Genomic DNA, 23,731 nt, shown 5'->3' with positions numbered 1-23,731 from the left:
AGTTTCAGAGGTTTAGTGCGTGATCATCATGGTATGACATAGTGGCATGTAGGCAGACATGGTGCTGGAGGAGTTGACCATCTTGACCCAAAGGCAACAGGAAGTGATCTGGGTCACTGGGCGTGGCTTGAGCATATATGAGACCTCAAAGTCCACCCCTACAGTGACACACTTCCTCCAACAATGCTATACCTACCGCAACAAAGCCACACCTCCTGATATTGCCACTCCCTATGAGCTAATAGAGGCCACTTACATTCAAATGACTACAGCATGTATGCTTCTCTAGGTCACATTGTTGGTTTGAGAACCCATCCTTTACAGCGTCAAGGATTTTCACACCAATTCCCCCTTTTATTTAGTAGCTGATGACCAAACACTTTTCCAGGGAATTTGCCTAACATTGCCAGTTTGCTTATGAAAAAACAATTTAATCTCTCCATCCAAAGGCGCAACGTGTTCCCTTTCAATCAGTTTTCATTTATAGCTATGTCCAAACAGTTGGAGAATATAATTAAGGCTTGAGTTCTGTGCCAACGGAATCAGAACTGCACAGATAGTGGAGGGCTTGGGGGTTAGTCGTTCATATGAAGAGTAATCTGGATTTTGCTTTCAGAGCTTAGTGATACTAACCCTAGAAACAAAAGACTCAAAGGTCAGAGGACATTGATGACCTCATTCTATTTTTCCAAACCAACCATGACTTAATTTTTCTCACAATTCAGAGCTCAGACATGATACAGGATCTTTATCATGGACGTGGAAAAATGGTAAAGAATTTGACCTGTGTGTTTCTGATGATAAAAACATTGAGCTGAGGTGGCACACGCCTTTAATCCCAGCACTCTGGAGGCAGAGCCCAGTGGATCTCTGTGAGTTCGAGGCCAGCCCGATCTACAGAGCGAGATCCAGGACAGGCACCAAAACTACACAGAGAAACTCTGTCTCGAAAAACAAAAACAAAAACAAACAAACAAAAAAGAACATCAAAGGCAATTTCTCTGTGCTTTTAGACTCAAGGTCCTCAAGTGATGTTTAGTGACCCCACCTAAGCAGCTTTTCTAACACTCCTGATGACAGAATTCTGGCTGACAGGCATGCCAGCATCCTCTCAATCAGTCAGAGTCACACACCTTTTAGCGTCCCTATTGATATCTTCCTTATTTCCAACACCAAGAGGCAACCAACTTTATGAAATCAAGTGCTTGTTTCCACATCACGTGCAGGCAATGACATGTTAAGCTTGTATGTCTGAAAAGATTTTTTTCTTTGTATTCTTGTACATTGAGGTTTTTTTTTTTTTTTGAAGATTTATTTTTACCATTTTTTAAATCATCTGTCCCTCTGTGTATGTACGTGTGGACATGTACACATGTGTCTCGAGGTGCCAGTGCAATACAAAAGAGGTAGACAGGTCCCCTGGAGCTGGAGTTACAGGTGTTTGTAAGCCTAGTGATAAAGGCTTGAACACTGGACATGTATCTCTGTAAGAGCAGTATGTACTCTTAGCTGCTCAACCATTTGACTAGCCCCTACACTGAGATTTTACACCCAGGTTAACTTCCTGTCTGTTGTTTATCACCAAGGGGACTTTAACCTCTTAAGCTGTGTGCTGGATGTCTTTGCTAAAACCAAAAAATGTCAGGCATCTTGCCTTCTGAGAGCTTTCCCGTCACCCATGCGGCATCATGATGCAGAACGCCAGCCAGCTTTCACAAGTGTGTGCTCCTATAGCAAGGCCACGCTGACCCCACTGTGGGCAGTGTAGCCCCGAGCATTCAAGTGTGCGTGTGTTAAATTGTCTCAGAAAGCCCAGAGGAAAAGTCCAGGTTGACTTCTCTTTATGGACGATGGTCTAACTGTCTTCAGCAGCTGTTAGGGAAAGGGAGTATCAGTAAGGAGAAACGTGTTAGTGAAGAGGAGAGACGAATGCTGAGGACTGGTTTGGAGGTCCTGGGGAGAGTTAAATAAGCTCTGAACACACCTGAAGTAGCTGGGAAAGAAAGATGGGACTTTAGAGTTGTAACAGAATTATTAAGATCAAGAAGGTACAGCTAACTCAACGGGCTGAAGAGAGCCGCTTTACTGGCTCGTGTTACTGACTTCTAGACACAAACACTTGACAAGTCCTTAAAGCGCTCTGAAGATTTTTCTCCTTCCTCCCTCCCTCCCTCCCGTCCTCCCTCCCTCCCTCCTTCCTTCCTTCTATTCTCTCCTGTCCTCCATCTATCTCTTTTTCTTCTTCTCCCTTTCTCTCCCCCCTCCCCTGTTCTTCCCCTGCCATCCCTAAGCTGGGCAATCATTCTGCTTCTGAACCACATCCCCAGCCCTCCCCTTGTTTCTTAAATGATTCTATTTTCTCCCAATTTATGTCAATGAGAAGGGAAATAGATGGAACCACAGGGTTTCCTGTTGCAGAAAATTGCTGCACAAAACCCTCTAACCCCTGGCTGCTACTGATCCTTTTATTTTCTCTCTAGCTCTGCCCTTTACAGAGTGTCAGATGGTTAGAATCACACCAGTAAGTAGCCTTTTAGAGTAGCCTTCTGCTTAGGCATTTGTGATTCTTTCACATCTTGAGGATTCATTTCTTTTCGGCACTTAATGATATTCCAGTGTATGGATGTGACACTCTGCTTTTCCAGTCGCCTATTGGCAGACATCTTGGTTGCTTCAAAGTTTTGGCAAGTATGAACAAAGCAACTATAAACATACATGTGAAGATTTTTATCTGGAAATCTCCTTCCTGTTGGCTAATTACAAAGGAGTTGGACTTTGCAGTGAGAGGAGCTTATTTATAAGAAACTTCCAAACTGTCTTCCAAAGTTATTGAACATTTCTATCCCCACTGTCAACACATGAGAGTCCCTGATGCACCACATTCTCAGGAGTTTGGTGCTTGTCATGTGTTGGACTTCGGCCTTTCTAATAGTATCCATAGTAATAGTTCACTATTGTATTATCTTAAAATACTCTAATGATAAATGATGTCATACATCTTTTCTTAGGCTTCCTTGGTAACTGTATCTCCACTGATGAGGTGATATATGCTCAGTTCTTATGTGTGCGTGCATGTGTGCGTGTGTGTGTGTGTGTGTTTTGTGTTGCTAGGAACTGAACACAGGATCTTGTACATAGAAGGAAAACACTCTGCTACTGAGGTACAGCCCCAACATCATTGTACCACTTATTTGCTTATCAAATAGTTCATTTTCTTACTGTTAAGTCTTAAGCATTTTTGTGCATTTTGAATAATAATCATTTACCAGATTTGTACTCTATAAATATATTCTCCTAGTCCGTAGCTACCCTCTTATTCTCTTGGTGCTGTCTTTCTCGGAGCATATTTCCAACTTTAACACAATCTAATTTGCCAATTACTTTTCCCATGAATTTAGTGTTATATCTTAAAGTCATCAGTTGCAGAACCAGGCCCGGTGACACATTCCTTCAGGCCCAGATACTCAGGAGGCTGAGGTAGGAGCCATGCTTGTGCTCATGAGTTCTAGGCCAGCCCAGGTAACATGGCAAACCCTAATAAAACAAACAAACAAATATATATATACATAAATACCATCTCTATGCCAAGGTCAATTAGATTTTCTCTTATGCTGTTTTTTAGTTTGAACATTTTACATTAGGCATATGACCCAATTTTAGCTAATTTGTGAACAGATGCAGGTTTGAGTCTATATGTATCATATATATGTGTGTATATATGTATATATATATGAGATATATATATATATATATATATATATATATATATATATATATATCATATATATATACACAACACACCCCAGTATCAGCCCACAGAGATCACCAGGGACAAACTAGAGTACGCTAGATAGAGTACCAAACTACCAAACTACAGTACCAAACATGCTGTAGAAAGTTGGTGAGTGGTGAGTTCACTGGTTTAGATGCATGGTAAGTTCATGAAGGGTCTGACAGGTGGTGAGTTGACTGATGTCAAGGGCACATATGTTCATGAACATCTGAATATAGAGTTCTTAGGTATCAGGGACAAGATGAGAAATATGGAACCTGACAGGGCTAGAGAGCTACTAGCTTGGTTTCCCAACTCAAGTAGAAAGGAAGAAGTGGGAAGGAATGCCAGACAAATAAATAGGTCTGCACCAGGTGACATGGTGCTTGATTAGAAGCCATGGATGCTGCCTTCCATCCTTAACAAGCTGCCGAGTGCCGCTGGGACCACAGTGGAACCAGAATGAGCCCGGGCTCTGTGGGCGCTGTAGCTGTTGGTATTGTCAAAGAAGGCTAGGCTGGCTTCCCAGCTGAGCTTCAGTTTCCAATGCTGAGTCCCAATAATTAGGTACTTATGAATGTTTAGTGACAGCTGAATCATCCAGGATGCAATGCTGTGTTGTGGGTCCTTATAGACAGACCATCTCCAGTTGCAAGAGCTTGCTCAAGCTCTCCTGCCTTTACCCACTCACCTTCCCAGAGTTTGTGTATTCTGAGTAGGTTTCGGTGCTAACTGTGTGAAGTGTCTGTGAAGGTGATTCAGACAAAGTTCCCTAGCCCAAGGAATTCACAGCCTCTTCAGACTGGGAGTCACACCTCAGTAGCTTCGGAGAGTTTGCAGAGGTGCAGGTGTCCACTGTATTTGTTGCTAATTTGTCACCAAGTTCTTCGTTGGTATAATGTCCATTTTAACACCCATTGCCATGCTAGTACCGGTGGGTAGGAGGCACAGCACTGCTGTTCCTATCACGGTGCCACAGGAGGGACAGAGGCAACGAGCAATGTCATTTAAATGGTCTTTCCCCACACTGTAAAAAATCAGAACAGCCACATCTCAGAGTTACAGGGAAAGTAATACATAACCTTTCCCTTCAGAGTACTTAAAGCTATGAAGAATGCCCTTTGCTGAACTCTATCAGTACTTCTAGTAAAAATGGTTAACACTTGCAGCTTATTCTTTTAATGAACAACGTGATTATTATTTTGAGTGTATAAGAATAAACTTTGACCAAAGAATACTCAGTGGGGCTTTTGGTTGTTGTCATTGTATTGTGAACACAAAAGTTTAAAAGTTGTCAGAAAATTTCCAGTCTATGAAGTTGTTTGTTTCCCGTTCACTGTATAGTCTTTACTGTAGCATATTCTGGAACAATGCGTGGGAAGCATTATCAGCCTTCTGTACATCATATGCCCTAGCTTCACAACAGGACAAGGGGCTTCACCCCTGTCCGAAGAGTCTTACAGCAGAGGTCTAAGAGATAGTGCCATCATGTAAAGGCACTCAAACACTCCCAGCAACCAGGGGCAATGGCCTCAGGAACCTAAAGGTATTTGGGCCTGATATCACCCCACCAAAAAGACCTATAGTGTTTAACCTCATGACCAAAGATGAGGAGGTACCAGAACTCTAACTGCGACTGTTCCTACTTCAGCATGACCTTAGGGAAGGATTTGGTTCTTCCGCCAGTCTATAAGGTAGGTGCTGTTTGGTCAGGCTGCTGTCCGCCCCTAAGGAAGCTGTTCATAGTGTGCAGCTCCAGCAGGTGGCTTTTAACCCGCTTTCCCCATGAAAGTCTTGCCGCTTCAGCCCTGCTCTTTGCTTCACTTCCAGAAGATCCCACGGCCAACAGAAGCTCTGGCCAAGAGTCGGAGTCTATTCCAGAGTATACAGCTGAAGAGGAGCGAGAAGACAACCGTCTGTGGAGGACAGTGGTGATCGGGGAACAGGAACAGCGGATTGACATGAAGGTCATCGAGCCCTACAGGAGAGTCATTTCTCACGGAGGTACTCAAGATCTCTACAAGTCTGGGGAATGGGAGAGCAGGCCATGTTTTTCATTGGGAAACAAATGTGGGGTTCAACTGAATTATTGGCACATAGAATAAGGTCATTAGTAAGACCTCAGCCCTGGAGGAGTTTCCAATCCCCACTTCAGAGGCTCCAGCACATCATTTTAGACTCAGCCCAGTAGTTATTTTCCCTACCAAAAGTTTATTCTCTTATGAACCACATTAAATTTGGGACAGACAAAAGTTAACCACCATCATAACCTCTGTTTTAGCAAGGGACCCTGGAGAGGGAAAAGCGTGTTTACCTGGGGACTCCAGGCACATATGTGGCTTTGATTAAATTGGAGACCCAGAAAAAAGTCAGATGAACACAGGCATTGCATTGAACGTTGTTGACTTCAGAAAGCATCATTGGCTGTTTGACTTGTCTGCTGCATGCATCCCATTCCTGCAGTCTTGAGGCGTCTCTCTATCTAGCCATCCAAGAAAAGGTACAAGCTCACAAGGCAGCTGTTGCTATCAGTGCCCTCTCTGCCTTAACGAGAACTGGAAAATAAGATGTGGCAGTTCACTAAGAGTTGGTTTGTCAATGCTGGGGGTTGAAGCCAGGGGCTTGCATATGCCATGCAAAGGCTCTACCACTGAGCTGTCTCCTCAGCCCTTCTTCATACTGCGTTAAATCAATAGCATTTGCTTTCTGATGTGCACACAAATATCCTGGTCCACTATCCCTCCCCTTCTAGATCTCTCACCTTCCTTTCTATGCACCACTACCTCCCATGAGCACCAGGGCCACCCAAGGAAACTGATTGACAGAAACAGAATGCCCTTGAGGTCCCTTGACCATGACTTTTGTATTTCCTGCCTTACTGTGTAATCTGGAATGGCAGCGTGGCCCTGTGATGGCTGCTGTGGGCAGGGGTAGGACCCTGTGGGAGGAATCTCTTCCTTAGCCCTTTGGAATGAAGCTGAGCAAAGCTTGTGTAAAGTCAGCCTCTTGCTGGGGTGAGAAGCAGAACCGGAGCCCTCCTCCAGTGTTCTTAGGAGTCCTTCTTGCTTCGAGGTTCCCCTCTGGTATTTTTGGTTTGTTTGTTTTGGGGTAGTAAACAAACAAACAAACAAACCTCACGAAGGTTGACTATAAAAGTGGCCTGTGCTTTCTCTAAAATGCATGGGAAATATACAAAAGTCTGCTAGGGTAAATCAAAGTCACATAGTAATGATGTCTGCATGTGTTTGCCCTTAGCTCTTTGCCTTACAGCCCCATGTCATGAAAAGGCAGGCCACGGTTCTGCTGTCACTATAAGGCCAAACTACCTCTTGATACCTTAGTAGATTCACCTCTTGGTTTTTTCAAACTCAGTCAAATCAAGTGGGTTGTGTGACCTGGTGACCAAGTCACTGGAATCAGGCCAAGTGGTCACCGAGAGAGTACACTGGTGGGCAGGACTCTCTCTGCCGGCCGTGGTTATTGAAGTCCGTCTGTGACCTCGGGGGGAACCTGGTTTGCTGAGCTCCATCCTTGCCCCCACTTCCCCTTGGCACTTGCTCATGTCCACACAGTATGTTGTGTGCATTTGGTTTTTGTCTGAGTGACTGTCAGTCTGTTTTGAAGAGAAGGCCACCTCTCCTTTCCCTGGCTCTGCCTCAGTCTCCTTCAGCTGCATGACTATGCCTCTGGCTGTACCCTCAGGCCACTGTCAAGAAGCCACCTCCTCCTCCTGCGTGCTGGACAGCTTTTGTGCTCTCGGTAAAAACTGCTCAGATGTTACTTCTGAATTTGACAAAGCTTAGTCTTCCGTGTTGGAAACTTACATCACTCTCTTGAACTCTGATGACCAAGCGTCTTAGCTGCCAACCAAGTTTGTCAGCCTGATTTCTGGTGAGCATGTCAAAACAGACAGCACACGGAACGTGAGTCTTGCTCCTGTGTTCCATATTGCTCTGAAGATGTTTCCTATCTGCCCCAAAGAAACTTCTGGCAGGGCCGTGTTCAGTGCAGGAAACTGTAAGGTGGAAGCGATCAAAAGCTTGAAGAAATTGGTCCACAGTCAGATGCTGCCCAGTGTGCACAGCTGTGTTTCTAATCCACTCTTCAGATTTGGTGACCTTGGCATGGACACCCTGTGCAAGGAGCAGAAGCTGTGTTCAGGGTCTGTGGCCTTGGTACATCCCCTAACCTTCTCTGGCCTTGGTTACTCTATCACCTGAAAGAGGCAAATTGCGATGATGCCAGTGTTCACATCCTATGGTCCCATGAGCAATATTCTAAAAAAGAAAGAAAGAAAAAAAAGCATGATGGGTGGTTTTATGTAGCCAGTGTCATGGGGTCAGGTGGAAGCCAGAACTGATCTTTTTTTTTAAACTTAGAGCTGAGAATAAGCTCACTGAATAACCGAGAGCAATCACGCTAAAGGATGCTAACAAGGAGTTTCCTCTCTTGTTCTCTTTTTACTTCTCTTATTTCACTCTAGGAGACTCAGGTAACCTCTGCAGTGTTGCTGGACAAAAGAGCCTGGAAAGAATGGGCAGAAGAGTTGCTGGCTGGTGTGTGTGTGTGTGTGCGCGCGAGCCTGTGTTCTGTTGCACCTGTGACATTCTGTTGCACCTGTGACACCTTCCCTTCTCTCTCCATTCCATTTGCTGGCCAGCAAACTTGTGTCACAACTCTTTCATGCCTCTTGTGTCACCTCAGGTAAGGCCTGCCATCGCTGCTCCCTAGGGCCTCAGGAGGCTCCACGGTGGGATTGCTGACACCCCCCAGAATGTGCATCCTACGTCCGTCCACCTCTCGTTTCATGAGAACAGAGCCTGACAAATTAAATATTTAAGCAACCAAACTCCAAGCCAGGCTTGCGATTCCAGCTACTTGGGAGTCTGAGACAAAGGGGTTCTAAATTTGGGCCTTTCCTAGGCTAAAGAGCAACTCAAGGCCGACTTGAGCAATTTATCGAGACCCTGACTCAAAATGAAATGTAAGACTATAGATGTGGCCCAACAGTAGAACACGGCCGTAGCCTGCGCCGGCACTTAGCTACAATCCCAGTACAAACGGACAGACAAACCAAATTTCATATGAGTGACGCTGTTACCAACTTTTACCTGAAAAGTGGCATGATTTGAGGTAGAAATTGAAGGGTTTGTTGGTCCCGAAAAGCATCTGATCAGAGGACTAAAAAGCAAAGTTTCTCACTCTAGTTACTGCGCTTGCCCAGCAAATCTTGTTTTATTTATTCATTCACTCATTCATTCATTCATTCATTTTGAGGTAGGACCTAGCAGTGACCTAGCTGCTCACTTACCAGTGAACCAGTTTTCACGTGTGTCCAGAGCCTCACTGCAGAGATATCAGCTCACAGCCTGGGGGACACGCTTTCACGTGGAAATCCCTTTCTTCCGTGGCCATTCTCACATCGCCTCCTGCACTCTCATTTTCTCCCCTTTCATTTTCCCTGTCTCCTCGGGCCGCTCCTCCACCCAGTGTGGGGAGCCGCTTTCATCCGCAAATCTCAGCAACTTGTGTACAAAGCTCACCCCTGGCTTCGACAGTGGTCCCTGTGTACTCCGTTGTTAGATGATGCGAAGGTTGCGGTGCCACTGCATTCTGAGCACGCTAACGTTTCTTAGGAATTCCGCGTCTCGGAGTAGTCCTGGTCTCATGATTCTGACACCACAGCTGACAACCACATTTAGAAAGATGTATTCACGCTGATTTTTCCACGAGGACTGTAACGTTGACTCTCTTGTGTGGGACACTTAACGTTGTCCTGTGCTGTCTGAATTGCATGTCTTCATGTTGGCTTGCTCCTACATCCCTTGTGGATTTCCATTTGCTTGAGAGTCCCCAGAAACAAGAACTCCTCACATCAAATGTCTGCCTTGAAATTTCCTTCATGTCAACATTCTAAAAAGAAGCTGGTAAACCACTACACAGTGTTTTGATGGGACTGAAGCAGGAAGCCCAGAGGGAGGCTAAGGGGATGCTGGTTCACAAACGTACTGCACCAGATGTAGTGTTAACATGTGTAGCATTTTATAAGATTCAGGTCGTAAACACCCTGTTCAACACCCCAAATTAGTCACACTCACAAGCCCACCACAGGATGCATTTTTAGTTCCTTTCTCTCTGCTTTATTGGTGATGGAGTCATACTTGGTGTCTTTGTAGGGGACATCTTATGAAACTGCTCCTCAAGAGGGAGCCATCCACATCTACTGCCAGCATTTTCCTGCTGTCTCACTGCTAGAGCTAGAGCTCACAGGAAAATGAAACACACTGAGTTCTGGGAGAGCGGAATCAGAGTTACGAGCACTCCTGTCCTGCCTTGCTCAAAGCTCCAAAGGCATCTCTATGTAATGACCGTAAATTTGGAACAATGTGCTGTAAACTACAAGTGTATAAATTGGGGACATTTAATGGGCTGGTGAGATGGCTCAGCGGCCCGGTGACGTTTGTTTCATGCCCAGAACCCCTGTGTTCAAAGGAGAGAACTAACTCCCACAAGTTGTCCTCTGACCTCCTTAAGGTGTGCCAGGGAACATGTCTGTACACGCATCTCACACTCAAACACTAAATAAATATATAAATACATAAATTCATAAATAGATAAGAAAAACAAATGTGATTAGGGTAGGGTCTAGTGGCGTGCGCCTATACTCCAGCTACTCTGGAGGCTGAAACCTGAGAATTCCAAGTTTAAAGTTCTAGAGTGAGTTCAAGGTGAGCGTCCCAGTTTAGCAAGACCTTGAATAAAAATGATTAAGGACTGGAGACGTAGCTCAGTGGTGGAGTGCTTGCTAGCACGCTTAAGACTCTAGGCTCAGTTCCCAATATTACAAAGGGACATATTTAAAGCCAATCAAGGCTGAGGGTACTGCAGTGCTAGAGTGTGAGTGTAGCACATGTGAAGTCCTGGGTTCAATCCCCAGTGCTTCCCCAGTGGCAATCCAGGGCATGGTCTTCCTCTTTAAGTATCAGAGACATATTTTGTTCCTTGCACTTACCTTTGGGTAGTTGACCAGCACCTGCCGTCACTTTCAGAGATGAGCGCTGAGGAAACAAAATGCTTGTGGGAAAAAGTTGAGGCAGTGCTAAGATTACGTCAGTTATTTCAGCAGATGGGAAGGATGTCCTGAGATGTATCTTTCTATTCTCCGACTTTCGGAGTTTGAATGGTGCATTTCCTTGCATTTCACAGATCCTCTTTTTCTCATCTCTGCCTGCAAACAGCACTTCCGCCTCCCACCCATCTCATCTGGAAATGAATCTCAGGTTTCCCCAAATGCACGTATCTCTATAGGGCTCAAGGGAATTTAGGTAGGCCCTTTTTTTAGTACACTGCTTTCTCTAAGCTGTGAGGCTGTGAATTCTGTGCTGTTATTCTGGGCCTGGCTGGAAGTTACCATGTATTCCTGCTCTTCCTGTTATATCCAGAGAATCCAGGATCATTACTGTCAAATGACTAGGCCTAGAAATCAAAATAAAGGTATTTTGCATGTCTCTCTACTAGGCCCTGGTTATTGGAGTGTGTGGGTCTGGGATTAAATTGCAATTCACTGACTAAATTGTCACAGTTCACTATATCTTAAACTAGAAGAACCAATGTGGATCTAAGAGAACCTTTCTCAGCCATCAGAATGAAATTTTATATAGATTTGCTTTTTTGTAAGTTAGTATTAAGTTGGAGACTTACTTATGAGTCAAAGTATTGTCTCATATTATGTATACAAGACTCTATATAAACATGTTAACCACTAAAATATATATACACATACACACACATATATATATGTACAGAACATTCTTCGGTATGATTACTCATTTCATGTTATATCTCATTTATATGCATGCATACACTGGACAAGATGCCACATTTCTCTTTCTAGGAGCACTATGACCTTGTTAAGGAATTTCATTCAGTTACACATATCTTTTTATTTGTCCCCAGGATACTATGGGGACGGTCTGAATGCCATCATTGTGTTTGCCGCCTGTTTTCTGCCAGACAGCAGCCGAGCAGATTACCACTATGTCATGGAAAACCTTTTCCTGTGAGTGGTGATTGGGTTGACATCCGTGGGCATGTGGTGGCTGATAAAGGTCTTTAACTGCACGGGTATATGGCCTAGCTGATCTTAAGCCTTCAATAAGAAGCCAGTAGTGTTTCTGTGAAGGAGCCTTGTTCTCGGGAACTCTGTCTGTAGAAGAGTGGAAAAAGAAAACGAGCGGTCTAGCCATAGTTACAACGTTTCTAACATTTCCTTTGGGCAAAGGTTTGTTTTTGTTTCTGATAACGTGTTCTTAGCGATGGAAAACTGCCCCCACTGACTTTTGCCCTTGTTTAATCTGAGTTAACCTTAACATTTGATAACATTGCTGACATTTTTTTTTACGTCACCTTTTAAACCCACATATTTTTCTAGGGTGGCTGCACATACACAAATAAAAGGCCAATGCTGGTGCATTGTTCTCAAGAAAAAACGAGATAACATGCACCACTACTCTTCCATGTCATTTACCCTGTAATTTGAATGTCACTGAATTAATGGTGTGAATAGAATGAAGTCTTTCATGTGGGAACTGAAAATATTTCTCTTCCTTCCTGTGATCAGATATGTAATAAGTACCTTAGAGCTGATGGTAGCTGAAGACTACATGATCGTGTACTTGAATGGTGCAACCCCAAGGCGGAAGATGCCCGGGCTAGGCTGGATGAAGAAATGCTACCAGATGATTGACCGACGGTATGGGGGTGCCTCCATTTAAGCACTATTCTGACTTCTCACTAGCTCTCCTAGCTAATATTCTTCTAGCCTATAATATAGTCTTATCTTAGAGATAGTGGGTTGCTCATACATGAAGCAGGAAGTTGTAAAAGTATGAATGGAAGTACCATATAATTCCTAAAGCTAAGCAAAGCCAATCATCCCTAAATTTTATGAACACCACTCCTGAACCTGGCAGATCTGGTCCACTCTAGACTACAAGTATGCTGGTGCAACTTGAATAAGCAAACCTAGGTACCCATGAGTCCTTAGTGGTGTCATGTGACCCAGCTACTGTTTTATGTGTTAGGGCAGTGGTTCTCATCCTGTGGGTTGCAATCGAAAACACATAATTCCAATGGTTTTAGGAGCTGAGACACTGTTCCTCTATAATATTACAGTTATGAAATTGCAACAAAAATAATTATGGTTGGGGTCAGCACAATATGAGGAATGATATTAAAGGGTCGCAGCGTCAGAAAGTTTGAGAACCACTGCATTAGAGTAATGATGATTCATGAGACCATTGTATTATTTCAGCATTTCTGTCAGTTCAAGGTATCTGGTAGCCCAGCACTGCCTCTGTGTGCACCTTCCTCAAAATACCTCTCTGCTCAGACAAACTTTATTGTCATATATATGAAAATTAAAATAATAAAACTACTAATTTGTGGTATCTAGTATATGTTACATGCCCTTAGGTGAGACTTCTTTCATAATGCCATGAGAGTGCCTTATTACATTTAACTAAAATCTATTTTATGATCCAACGATAATAAAGTAGCATTGTTAATACTGAAAAATGTGCCTGAAACACAAGAATTTTTGAAATGGTAAATTTACTTTATATATAAGAACAAAATAAGGCTTAGTCAGACCAAATAAATTATCAAGGGATAGAGGATGTAGCTTAGCTGGAAGCATGCTCACCTAACTCTCATGAAGCTCTGTGTTCCATTACCTGCATACACCTGAAATCTCTGTATTCAGAGGGTGGAGGCAGGAGGATCAAAAGTTAGACATAATCCTTAGCTACATGTGAGTTTGAGGGCAGCCTGAGCTACACAAGACCCTGTCTCAAAAACAAAAACATTAAACAAATAATTAATAGTCTAAATTGTTACTGAAAACATATTCTTTTCAAATTAACAAAGATAAGGCTAACAAATTGAAAAGCATCATTAAGCAAAAAATATGCCAATTATTGTAAATTTGAATACTGTAAAAGTATCACCCTTCTCTTTTACATTTGTGCCTCTGGGAAAAGGAGATTTAAGTGTCTAATTATATTTCAGGAATCTAGGGGCATAGTTCAGTGTATGAAGTGCTTGCCAGGCAAGCACAAGGACTTGAGTTCAATTCCCAGCATCACGTTTAAAAAAAAAAAAGTTTTGGCGGTGTATGCTTGTATGCCTTTTCTGGGGATGCAGAGACAAGCAGATCCCTGGAGCTCCCTGGCCAGCCAGCAGAGTCTGATCAGCAAGCTTGGGGTCTCAGTGGGAGACTGTCCCAGAGAATGACACTTGACGTCAGTGTTCTCTACAGGAATGTGAATGCACTTACACACATCCCCAAGTGAATGAACACACACATAGAGTGGGGGAGAATGAGAGAGAGAAATCAAAAGGCATTTTAAAAATTAATCCTGGACATTCTGCACATCAGAAATTGTAACTTTCCTAGAACACCTCCCAGAAATTTCGTGTATTCTTATTTGGGGATCTGTTTTCTGTTTCTAATGGAAAGGTAGTTTAAAACAATATAGAATTGGTTGTTGTTGTTTTTTTTTTTTTTTTTTAAATAGGTTGCGCAAGAATCTGAAGTCATTCATCATTGTCCACCCATCTTGGTTCATCAGAACAATCCTGGCAGTGACGCGGCCTTTTATAAGGTATAACTGTCATAGTCACAGGATGGCTGTATGATAACATATTTACAGAGTATGTGAATTTTCCTGTATCGGGGATTTATAAACTAAGAGAATCCAGGAAAACTTAATTTATTTCTACCTTCCTGGAAAGATGCTTTGGACTATGCATCCAGAGTCCTCATTTAAAGGGCAGATGTGATGGCACACACCTGTAATCTTAGCACTCAGGAGGCTGAGGCAGGAGGATCACAAGTTTCAGGCCATCGAGTTTCATAGCAAACTTTTGGCTTAAAAAAAAAAGTGATAATTACTTCATATAAGTCTTTTCCTCAGCCATTGCAAAACCTGGTCTCTAAATTACTTCCTGTGAGTGTGGGCTATGAGAGTCCCATGCCACACAGAAGGAGGATTAGCCAATGCTTGTGTGGAGATATGTTAGGTGTAAGAAACATTTGGTGACACGAGACAATAAAAGCTAGGAAGGGCAAAAGCATAGGCCTTAAGTGTGTTGTTTCTTCTGGGCAAGAGCTGTGCAGTCAGCAAAACTGAGAGATGAGTCTGAGGAGCAGTTATCAGGAGTTGTAGTGGGCTCAAACGTAAGGATTCATTGTTTTTGTTCAGTTGACTACTCCACACTTGACCTACGTGCTATGTAACTTGATGTTTGGAGATGTGAAGAAAGTAAAACATGGTTCATAATATAGTAAGCTTAAAATAGTTAATTGGATGAAACAGTATTTATTTTCCAGGAATCTTTAAAAATAGAATGAAGTCTCACACAACCATCAAGGCAGATAAATATAATAAATACAAAAAAAATTTTCCTGGCTCAAGTTATTAACAAATTTCTCATTAAAACTACAATATTCTAAAGAAAATAATTAAATACAAAGTGTGTATGTGTGTCTGTCTTTGTGCATTGTATGTATATATGTAAAAAAGATTATTTTACTGTACCTTCCAGATTTTTTAGAGGGAGTGGTATTTATAACAGTAATTAAAATATTAAATATTATGATATTTATTAGCATTCTCATTCCTGACTTCTAACAATTGAGCGGCAGGATTCTGCTGGCAAAAATTAACTATTGACTAAAGTATGAGGAACTTAATGAACTGCCTTTTTCTTTTAAGTGTTATGGACTATGGGGTAGTGGCCTAGAGTAGCGCACCTGTTCTTTGGTTTTAAATGACAGCAATTCAACTCTAATTGCTTCAAGGAAACAGCAAATCAGAGTATATCAAATTTCTGGAGACTACACTTGGACTCAAACTAGTGGTTGAGGCTTATCGCTGTCTCCACCCCACACCTGTTTCTTGGTGCTATACTCCCAAAGAAGCTGTGGGTAACTTGCCAAGGTAGCTCCTCAAAGAGTATTTAATCCTTAGATCTCTAGACCATGGGGCAAGAGAGAGCCTCATAAAACACCTGTGAAGTGATTTTGTAGCCCAGTACTTTCACTATAGCTGAGTAGATGGAGCAGAGCCCTTAGGGAGAGCTCTCATTGTTTCTACAAGAGAATTCCGAAGCAGCACGAACATTCAGACCTACCATGTAAAGGAGGGAGAGAGGAGAGCACCTGTCTTGCCATGACTTGATTCCAGGGTTTTCAGGTGTCCCAGCCTCTGCTGAACACAGCTGCAGAGGCCATCTTTGTGGGAAGAAGCATGAGGACCCAAGTTTGGATCCCCAGCACCCAAGTAAAAAGCAGGGTATGACAGAGCATGCCTGGGACTCCAGAGCTAGCAGACAGAGACAGGAGCATCCCAGGGGAAGGGGAGGGATACTCTGACCAGGCAGTCTAGCCAATCAGTGAGCTCCAGGCTCAAAATATAAGGTGGAGGAAGTCACTGATGTCAGCTTTACCCCTCTATAAATGCACACACAGGCATACGGCACTATACACACTCAGACACAGACAGAGAGCCAGCCAGCCATTCCAGCCATACACACACACACACACACACACACACACACACACACACACACACACAGAGAGAGAGAGAGAGAGAGAGAGAGAGAGAGAGAGAGAGAGAGAGAGAGAGAGAGAGAGAGAGAGGAGGGCGCACACACTAAATGCTCACAACATTTTTTAAACTGTAACTCCATGTTTTAGTTACTTTCCTGTTGCTATGATAAAACACCATGACCAAAGGTGACTTAAGGAAAAGAATTTAATTTGGCTGGCATTTCTAGAGGGATGAGAGTCCATGATGGCAGCACAGAGGCATGGCCACAAGCAGCAGGCACAGTGACAGGAACGGGAAGCTGAGAGTGCACATACTGAACCACAAACAGGAAGTAGAAAGAGCTCCCTAGAAATAACTAGGGGCTTTGAATCTCAAAACCTGCCCCTAATACCATGATTCCTCCAGCAAGTCTCCACCACCCTAAACCTCCCTACCCCTCAAAATGCTACCAACTGGGGACCAAGTGGTCAAATGCCCAAGACTATAGGGACATTTCTCATTCAAACCACATACAGGATAGAACCTGGAGAGAAATGGACAGGATTTAGGAACAAGTAGAAAGGTCACTGTTCCAGGCAAGAATGACCTCAGCCAATCCCATTTTAAATGGACAGAGTGCAACTCTACATTGAAGAATGTGGTTCCCTTGTTGACTGTCTCATTGTGCAGCCATGTGTGAGCCATTTCCCAACAGACATTTCTGTTTAGCAAATAAATTACTGGAATTAGATATCATTGTGTTTCAAAGCCCTCTTTGAATAGGAAAAATTGCTTCTTATGCAAACTTTTCCATATAGTTGGCATTTTGGTACTGTTGGTGACCTGTCAGGATGAAGGTGAGGAAAGAGTTAATAATGGGCAGAAATCAGAGAGACATGAGTGCAGGCAGAGAGGTGGACATAGGAACTTCCTAAATGATGAGCTGTGGCCAAGACCCAAAGGTCACTGGAGATCCCTCCTCGGTCAGTCCATCTCAGAAGGAGCTGCTACAAGCCACCTGCTGGAGCCAAGCCCAGAAAGATGGATGCTCTCGCTGAGACTCATACTCATGTCTCAATCCCCAGGACAAACCACACACAGACAATTGCACAACTTGGACCCTGCACATTCTGAAGTTAAGCTTACCTCTCAGAGAAGATGGCAGGCTGGGTTACTTGTTTGGGGAGCATGTAGGAAACACAAAAGCAGCAGCAGGTGCTCGATTCTCAGAGTAAACAAAAGGCAATGAAAACTAAACCAAACCAAAAACCAATGGTTTTTCTTTTGAAAAAGGGAGAGAGAGAACGTGAAGGTGCATGGGGAGGGTCTAGGAGGAGTTGAGGGAGGAGAAAACATGATCAAAATACATTGTATGGAAAAAATTTAATAAAACACAAACAAAAAAACACCAAAAGTAACTAAATAGGATTATTCAAAACTCACATCCAAAAGGCTCCAAATGTGTGGAGTGGGGCCGAGCCCATCTGGAAAGAGAAGCTTCTGTTTCCCTGCGAGGTACTTTGTTCATGTGCAGCTCTCTGTGTCAAAAATCATGTTTTGGGACCCCAAGAAGACTGGACATTTGCCAGTGATAAGACTGTATTTGTGGGGAAAGATTGACTCTTCAGAAACGGGAGCACAATTGCAAAATGCAGGCGGGCTCCTGCCCTGCTATTGAGTCTCCATTTGAAATACGAATCCTGTACGCTTTTCAGATGTGTTTCGGGCACTCTGCATTTCTCCTTTTGCAAAGAAATTGTGTTTGAGACTGTTCTCTTCCCTCTGTATCGATGAGATCTTCATATACAGGTTCAGCCAACCACTGATAGAAAATATTAAACAGGCAAGACACTCTAAAAATACACAGCCTTTTTCTTTTTTTTTTTTTTTCCTTTTTTTCCCCCCTAAGCAAGCAGTCAAACTTGCATGGTCTTGACATTGCACTATTGGATCTGGGCGTCTAGGGATGGGTGGTGATTCCTGGAACCGACGCCCATGGATGGTGAGGGAAAGCTGTCTGTAGAATCTGAAAGCATGGGATTTACAGAAGTGGAAAGTCAACTGATAAATTCAAGGTGCCAATGTTATAAGATGCTCAAAGAGTACACAATTCAGATAGAAAATAAAAAAGTTCAAGAAAGTCCTTCTACAGCATCATGGCTAAAAACTGTCTTACATTTTCAAATTTCTAAGAAGGTGGATTCTAAATGTTTTTACTACAAAACAAAAAACAAAAACAAATGAGGATGTGAAATGGCATGCGTTACCTAGCACAAATGAGCTGTTCTGCAAAGCACTTAGTACTTCAGAGCACCTGCTGTGTATAGAAGAGATATATACACAAATCTTTGTCAATGAAAAATAGTAATGGCGATTCCCACTGTTTCTACTATTTCTAACTGACATATATATGTATTATGTATAGTATATAACAATAATAAAGAAGAGATCTTGAATATAGGGTAGGGAGGAAAGAGTTAGAAGTAGAAAGGAAGGCCAGGCAGTGGTGACACATGCCTTTAAGCCCAACACTTGGGAGGTAGAACCAGGTAGATCTCTGTGAGTTCAAGGCCAGCCTAGTCTACAGAGTGAGATCCAGAACAGGCACCAAAACTACACAGAGAAACCAGGTCTCGGGGAAAAAAACAAAAAACAAAAAGAAGTGGAAAGGGAAAGACAGGCGTGATGGAGATGCACTGCTCATGTATGGACTTCTCAAAAAAATAAAAGTGTTAAAAAATGGTCATAAAGCAGTGCCTGGTCCATAAGAATGGTCCATAAGAAGACAGTGTTATCCTTTCTGCTCAGCAAGCATGCTGGGTCAAGCTTGAGCCTATCACGAGTGCAGAATGTGGGTATGCTGGATGCTTAGCATGTATGAAAGCCCTATTGTCAGTAACGTGGAAAAGTATCACAAGAAGGCTTTCAGGAAGAGATGATGGCTTTATGAAGGAAGTGTAGCAACTGATGCTAAGAGGCTCCTCTCCTTTTTATCTTCCAGCTCAAAATTCAGCAGCAAAATTAAATATGTTACTAGTTTATCTGAGCTCAGTGGGCTTATCCCAATGGATTGCATCCACATTCCAGAGAGCATCATCAAGTAAGTCCAAGGGTTGGGAGCTCTGGTGAGCAATAATACCCACTGGAGAAAGGGGGTGGAAAAACACTCACTTCTAGAATAATGAGAAATGGCATCTTATTTTTAAAGGAAATATTAAGTATTATCTAATAAATAAAGCTTTCGCTATAGCCTGTAAATTACTATTCTTTCAGATCCTCTTTCATACAACTTGTAATGATTTGTCACTGATTTTTAAAAAGTTTTATTTTGTGCAATACATTTTGATCATATTTTTCCAACCAAGATTAACTATTGACATTTTTACTTTGAAATTTGTTTCCACTCTGGAGACAGTGTGCACTTAATATTAACTAGAATATTTATACCTGTGACCCTCTACTTTACATCAAGGTCTTCCCATAATTTGGATTTTTATCTTCATAAGTAATTTGTCTGCATGACCCAGAAAAATAGATAAAAGAAATGACTCTTTTCTTCAAACACCCATCCACTGTCCTCATGATTTCCTTTGGACGGAAGATTAGATAGAGAGACATTTTTGAGGAGTAAGCGGATGGTGAGAAATAACTTCCTTGCTTAGGACCAGGCAAGGAGGCAGCCTGTAGGTCAGAAACACATGTACTGTGGGTGTCAAGATTATGTCTGAAAGTAGTAATAAAAGTTAACTCAGAGTATTCGAAACTGGAATATGAAGACAGAGACGTTAGAGAATGGACATTCCTATCTGGTACATCATTGCAAAGAACCATTAATTCTCTGTGCATCCTGGGTTTTTTTCACTCTTGATACAGCTAATTAACTGTTTGTTTGTTTGTTTGTTTGTTTGTTTCATTAGACTTGAAAGGGACTTGATCATGAACTCTAAGAAAAAAGACAAGTGTTGTGTATCTCCCTCCAGAAAATAGATAGCAAAACTGACCTTCTAATGAGGGCATCCAAAGCATCTCAGTAGCAACACATAGAAACCACCGTTACTGGTTACTGTGGAACAAAGAAGAGCTGTGTTTATATAGCACACTTAACTCTCATATCCAACCCCATTTTACAGAGGCCAGGAGATAAGTTAGTAAGAAGTTACTTATGGAAGTAGGAGCAGGAACCAGACAGAGGTGGAACTAGAGTTCAAATCCAGGTTAGCCTGTCACCAAATGCCCACATGCCTTTCTAGTAGGATCTTTATACAGTAGCTCATAAGTAGATGCATTGGATTTCCCGCCATCAGCCAGATCAGGCCTGAGCACAGCATACTAACAGACTTACTGGAGTCAGGTGGCTCAGCTGAGCCAACCAGTACTCATGAGACCCTAACTAGGGCTGCAGTCCTCCGGAGCTTCGCAGATTTCCCACAACCAATGCCCCTTCCAGCTCTGGCCTGCATGCCATAAGCTGCACCCTCTCCCAGACCTACTCTTCTTTTAAGTAATGGTGATGTGGGGTAAGCAGGGGTTCTTGGGAGCAATGGAAGACTCAGGCAAGCTGTAGCTGGTGGGACGGTGCCTAGGGTCCTGGAAAATTAACAGGCACCAAAAGTCACCCCAGGCCAGTGGGGTGATAATAATTTTTTTTATTAATGTTCTTATCACAGACTCAATGAATTTCACAGACAATGGAGAGGGTGAGTTTTAGGAAGGAGTTTATTATAGGTTCATATGAGAGCTTATAGCTGATATACCAGCAAAGCACCCATATATTGAGTGGGTCCCAAGGAAAGGGCACCATCAAATGTTCCTATCTAGGGATTAAGAAGGTTTTTCTAGATTGAGGCGTGGGATGGGGAATGGGGGGAGATCTGCTCAGCCCAGTTGTCCTACCCATCAGGTATTCATGCACCCCAGTTTCTGTCACAGCCTCATAGATAGCTTCCAGACAACAGTATTCCTTGCTGTGTATATGAAGAAAGATAAGAAACCAAGCCAGGACAATAGGCCCCAAACATACTTGCATTTCTAGTCTTCACCCAGACAGAACTACAGATATTTCCGCCTTCTGTCCAAGGACAAAAATCCGAACTGCTCCTTTTTGAGAAGCCTGCCCCTAAAACTTCCCGACAAGCTGCTATCTCCCATTGCCATCATTTGTCAATCACCTCCTGTACTGCTATACCTTTGCAAAAGATGACAAGGATAGTCTTTCTTCTTAAGGGAGTGAGCACTGGCCATTTTTCCAGAAAAAAAAAAAAAAAAAACCAGCAAGGCCTCCCATGGACTGGCAAAGACAGTGGAATGAAAAGATGGGCTTTGGAGGCAATTCAGTGTGAACCTCCTCTCCCCCTTCTCAATGTCTCTGAGACTTCAGGCAGCCTATAAAAATCCTCAGAGGCTTAGTGTTCACATCCATAGAATGGGGAAGTAATTCTGAGAGCGTGGAAGGGCCTGAGGATTGAATGAGAGCGGTGAGCAGAAGGCGGTGAGCACAGAGCTTGAGGCCTACAGTGCTGCTGCTGCTGATGACTGCATTGCTTTGGAGAATTACTGTACTTGGGGGCGGGGTGTCCATTGAGAAGCTAGCCATGGCCAGGCGCTTCCCATCTATTCTCAAGGGCTACATTTTGGGAAAGTTGCTTCAAGAGGAAGAGTTCCATGTAGAAAGATTCATTTTCTGGAGGAAGAACCTAGCACTGCAGGTCCCCCGACCCTACCCCATCTGTGTTTCCTCCTGTCATCATGATACATCTCAGGGCACCATTTCTTTTACTAGCCCTCATTGCTTCATTCCCACATTGTGCAGTTTCCGAATTGATGCAGCCACAGCTATTTTCTCTCACTGAGTAACATTCAAAGCATTTGATCCCAAGCGATCCCAAGACCAAAATTCAGCTGGGTGGAGCCTGGCATCAATGGGCTGAAATGCAGTTTATATTCATTAATTACAGTTGGTTCTCATTAGCTAAGAACAGTTGTGTTCAATAAAGTCATTGTAGACACTCGGTGGACACTGAGCTATTATTCCTGGGGAAATGCTAGCCTGGGATCCTGTCTGCCTCTGGGTGCAATGTTGTTATCACCAGCCAGTACATAACCTTGGCTCATGTGTGGCTCTGTCTGAGAAAGCTTCTTAGTGTATACACATACTGTTGACTCACTATCACTGTGCTCAACTGCATGTGGTAGCAACTGTGTGCGATCACAACACTCAAAGACTGAAACACAGGGATCCAGAGAGTCTGAGGGCCAGCCTGGGCTACACAGCAAGACCCTCTCTCAAACTAACAAGCAAAACAAACCACAGTCTTGTACTCAAGGGCCCAGAACTACACTTGTACCTCAAACAGCATTATGGGACACATGCATTCTCTGTGAGATACATTGGCCGTCTGCTGCCTACAAACAGTAGGTAATATTTGGTAACATGCTTGACTGCTATTCTAAATAGCACGGTCACCAGCCAAAAGCAGGAAAATGAGGGAGACATTTACCAAAGAAACTCTATGAGACAGGAAGGCACAGCCTCATCCTGCTCGACTTCGGCTGATCGCGTGCACAGGCGGCAGCTTGAGTTTATGTCGCCTTGTCGTGTCCACAAGTGAACAAAAGCACTGCACGTTGCTTCTGGAAGTTTCAGAGGTCTTGGTGAACAAGGCAAGTTTGCAGACATGGAATCTACAAATAATGAGGATTGACTGTATATTTATGAATTGTAAATTGTTCATTGTGCCTAATACAAATGAGTTTTCTCTCCAAAGCCAGTCGTGTTGTCTGGGTAAGCGTTTTTCTCTCGTGTTCTTACTGTTTTAAGCAGTGGTTCTCAACCTTTGGGTTGCAACCCCACTGGGGCTGGCCTGTCCGATATCCTGCATAGCAGATGTGTACCTTACAATTCCCAACAGTTGCAAGATTACTGTTATGAAGAAGCCACAAAACAATCTTGTGGCTGGGGGGTGGCCACAACATGAACAACTGTATGAAAGGGTCGCAGTGTTAGGAAGGTTGAGAACCACTGCTTTCAAGCATTTACCTGTCATTTCCTCCTGTTCCTCCCTGTCCTCATGGCATCCATTTCTTATCTTGTAAGGTATGATGAAGAAAAATCTTTTAAGAGAAGTGTGAGGTAAAAATCTGTATTCACGCTGGACCCCCTGTGTGTATACTCCAGTGTTGTTTTTGTGGGTGACCTCAACATGCTGCCTGAGGAAGTCTGTTATATCAGTCCTTTGAATCCCCCTCAAAGTCTTTGTCTGTGTGTCGAGCTGTTGAGGTCAACCTGATCTGCTACTGAAACCTACTAAACTAGATACACCCCTGACTTGGCCTAGGCTGTGAGCTAACTTTAACTATACCCAGCACT

At 43.1% G+C, this 23,731-nt stretch overlaps 1 protein-coding gene across 4 annotated transcripts in view; it reads left to right on the top strand.

The window, feature by feature from the left end:
* Prune2 (prune homolog 2 with BCH domain) overlaps positions 1-23,731 on the top strand; it is a 262,900-nt gene that overhangs the window by 229,370 nt on the left and 9,799 nt on the right. For 2 of the 4 annotated variants that reach the window (XM_059259943.1, XM_059259925.1), the window contains exons 12-17: positions 5,603-5,776; positions 11,729-11,831; positions 12,393-12,524; positions 14,350-14,436; positions 19,367-19,465; positions 23,459-23,494. In XM_059259943.1, the coding sequence (XP_059115926.1) occupies positions 5,603-5,776; positions 11,729-11,831; positions 12,393-12,524; positions 14,350-14,436; positions 19,367-19,465; positions 23,459-23,494 (631 nt within the window). The remainder of the gene's footprint in view (positions 1-5,602; positions 5,777-11,728; positions 11,832-12,392; positions 12,525-14,349; positions 14,437-19,366; positions 19,466-23,458; positions 23,495-23,731) is intronic. The other 2 variants (XM_059259935.1, XM_059259952.1) reach the window with 2 other exon arrangements.

This window comes from Peromyscus eremicus, chromosome 1 (genome assembly GCF_949786415.1).
Source record: "Peromyscus eremicus chromosome 1, PerEre_H2_v1, whole genome shotgun sequence".
Taxonomy (NCBI): domain Eukaryota; kingdom Metazoa; phylum Chordata; class Mammalia; order Rodentia; family Cricetidae; genus Peromyscus; species Peromyscus eremicus.
Note: the sequence above shows the minus strand (reverse complement) of the source record. Positions and strands in the feature narration are given on the sequence as shown.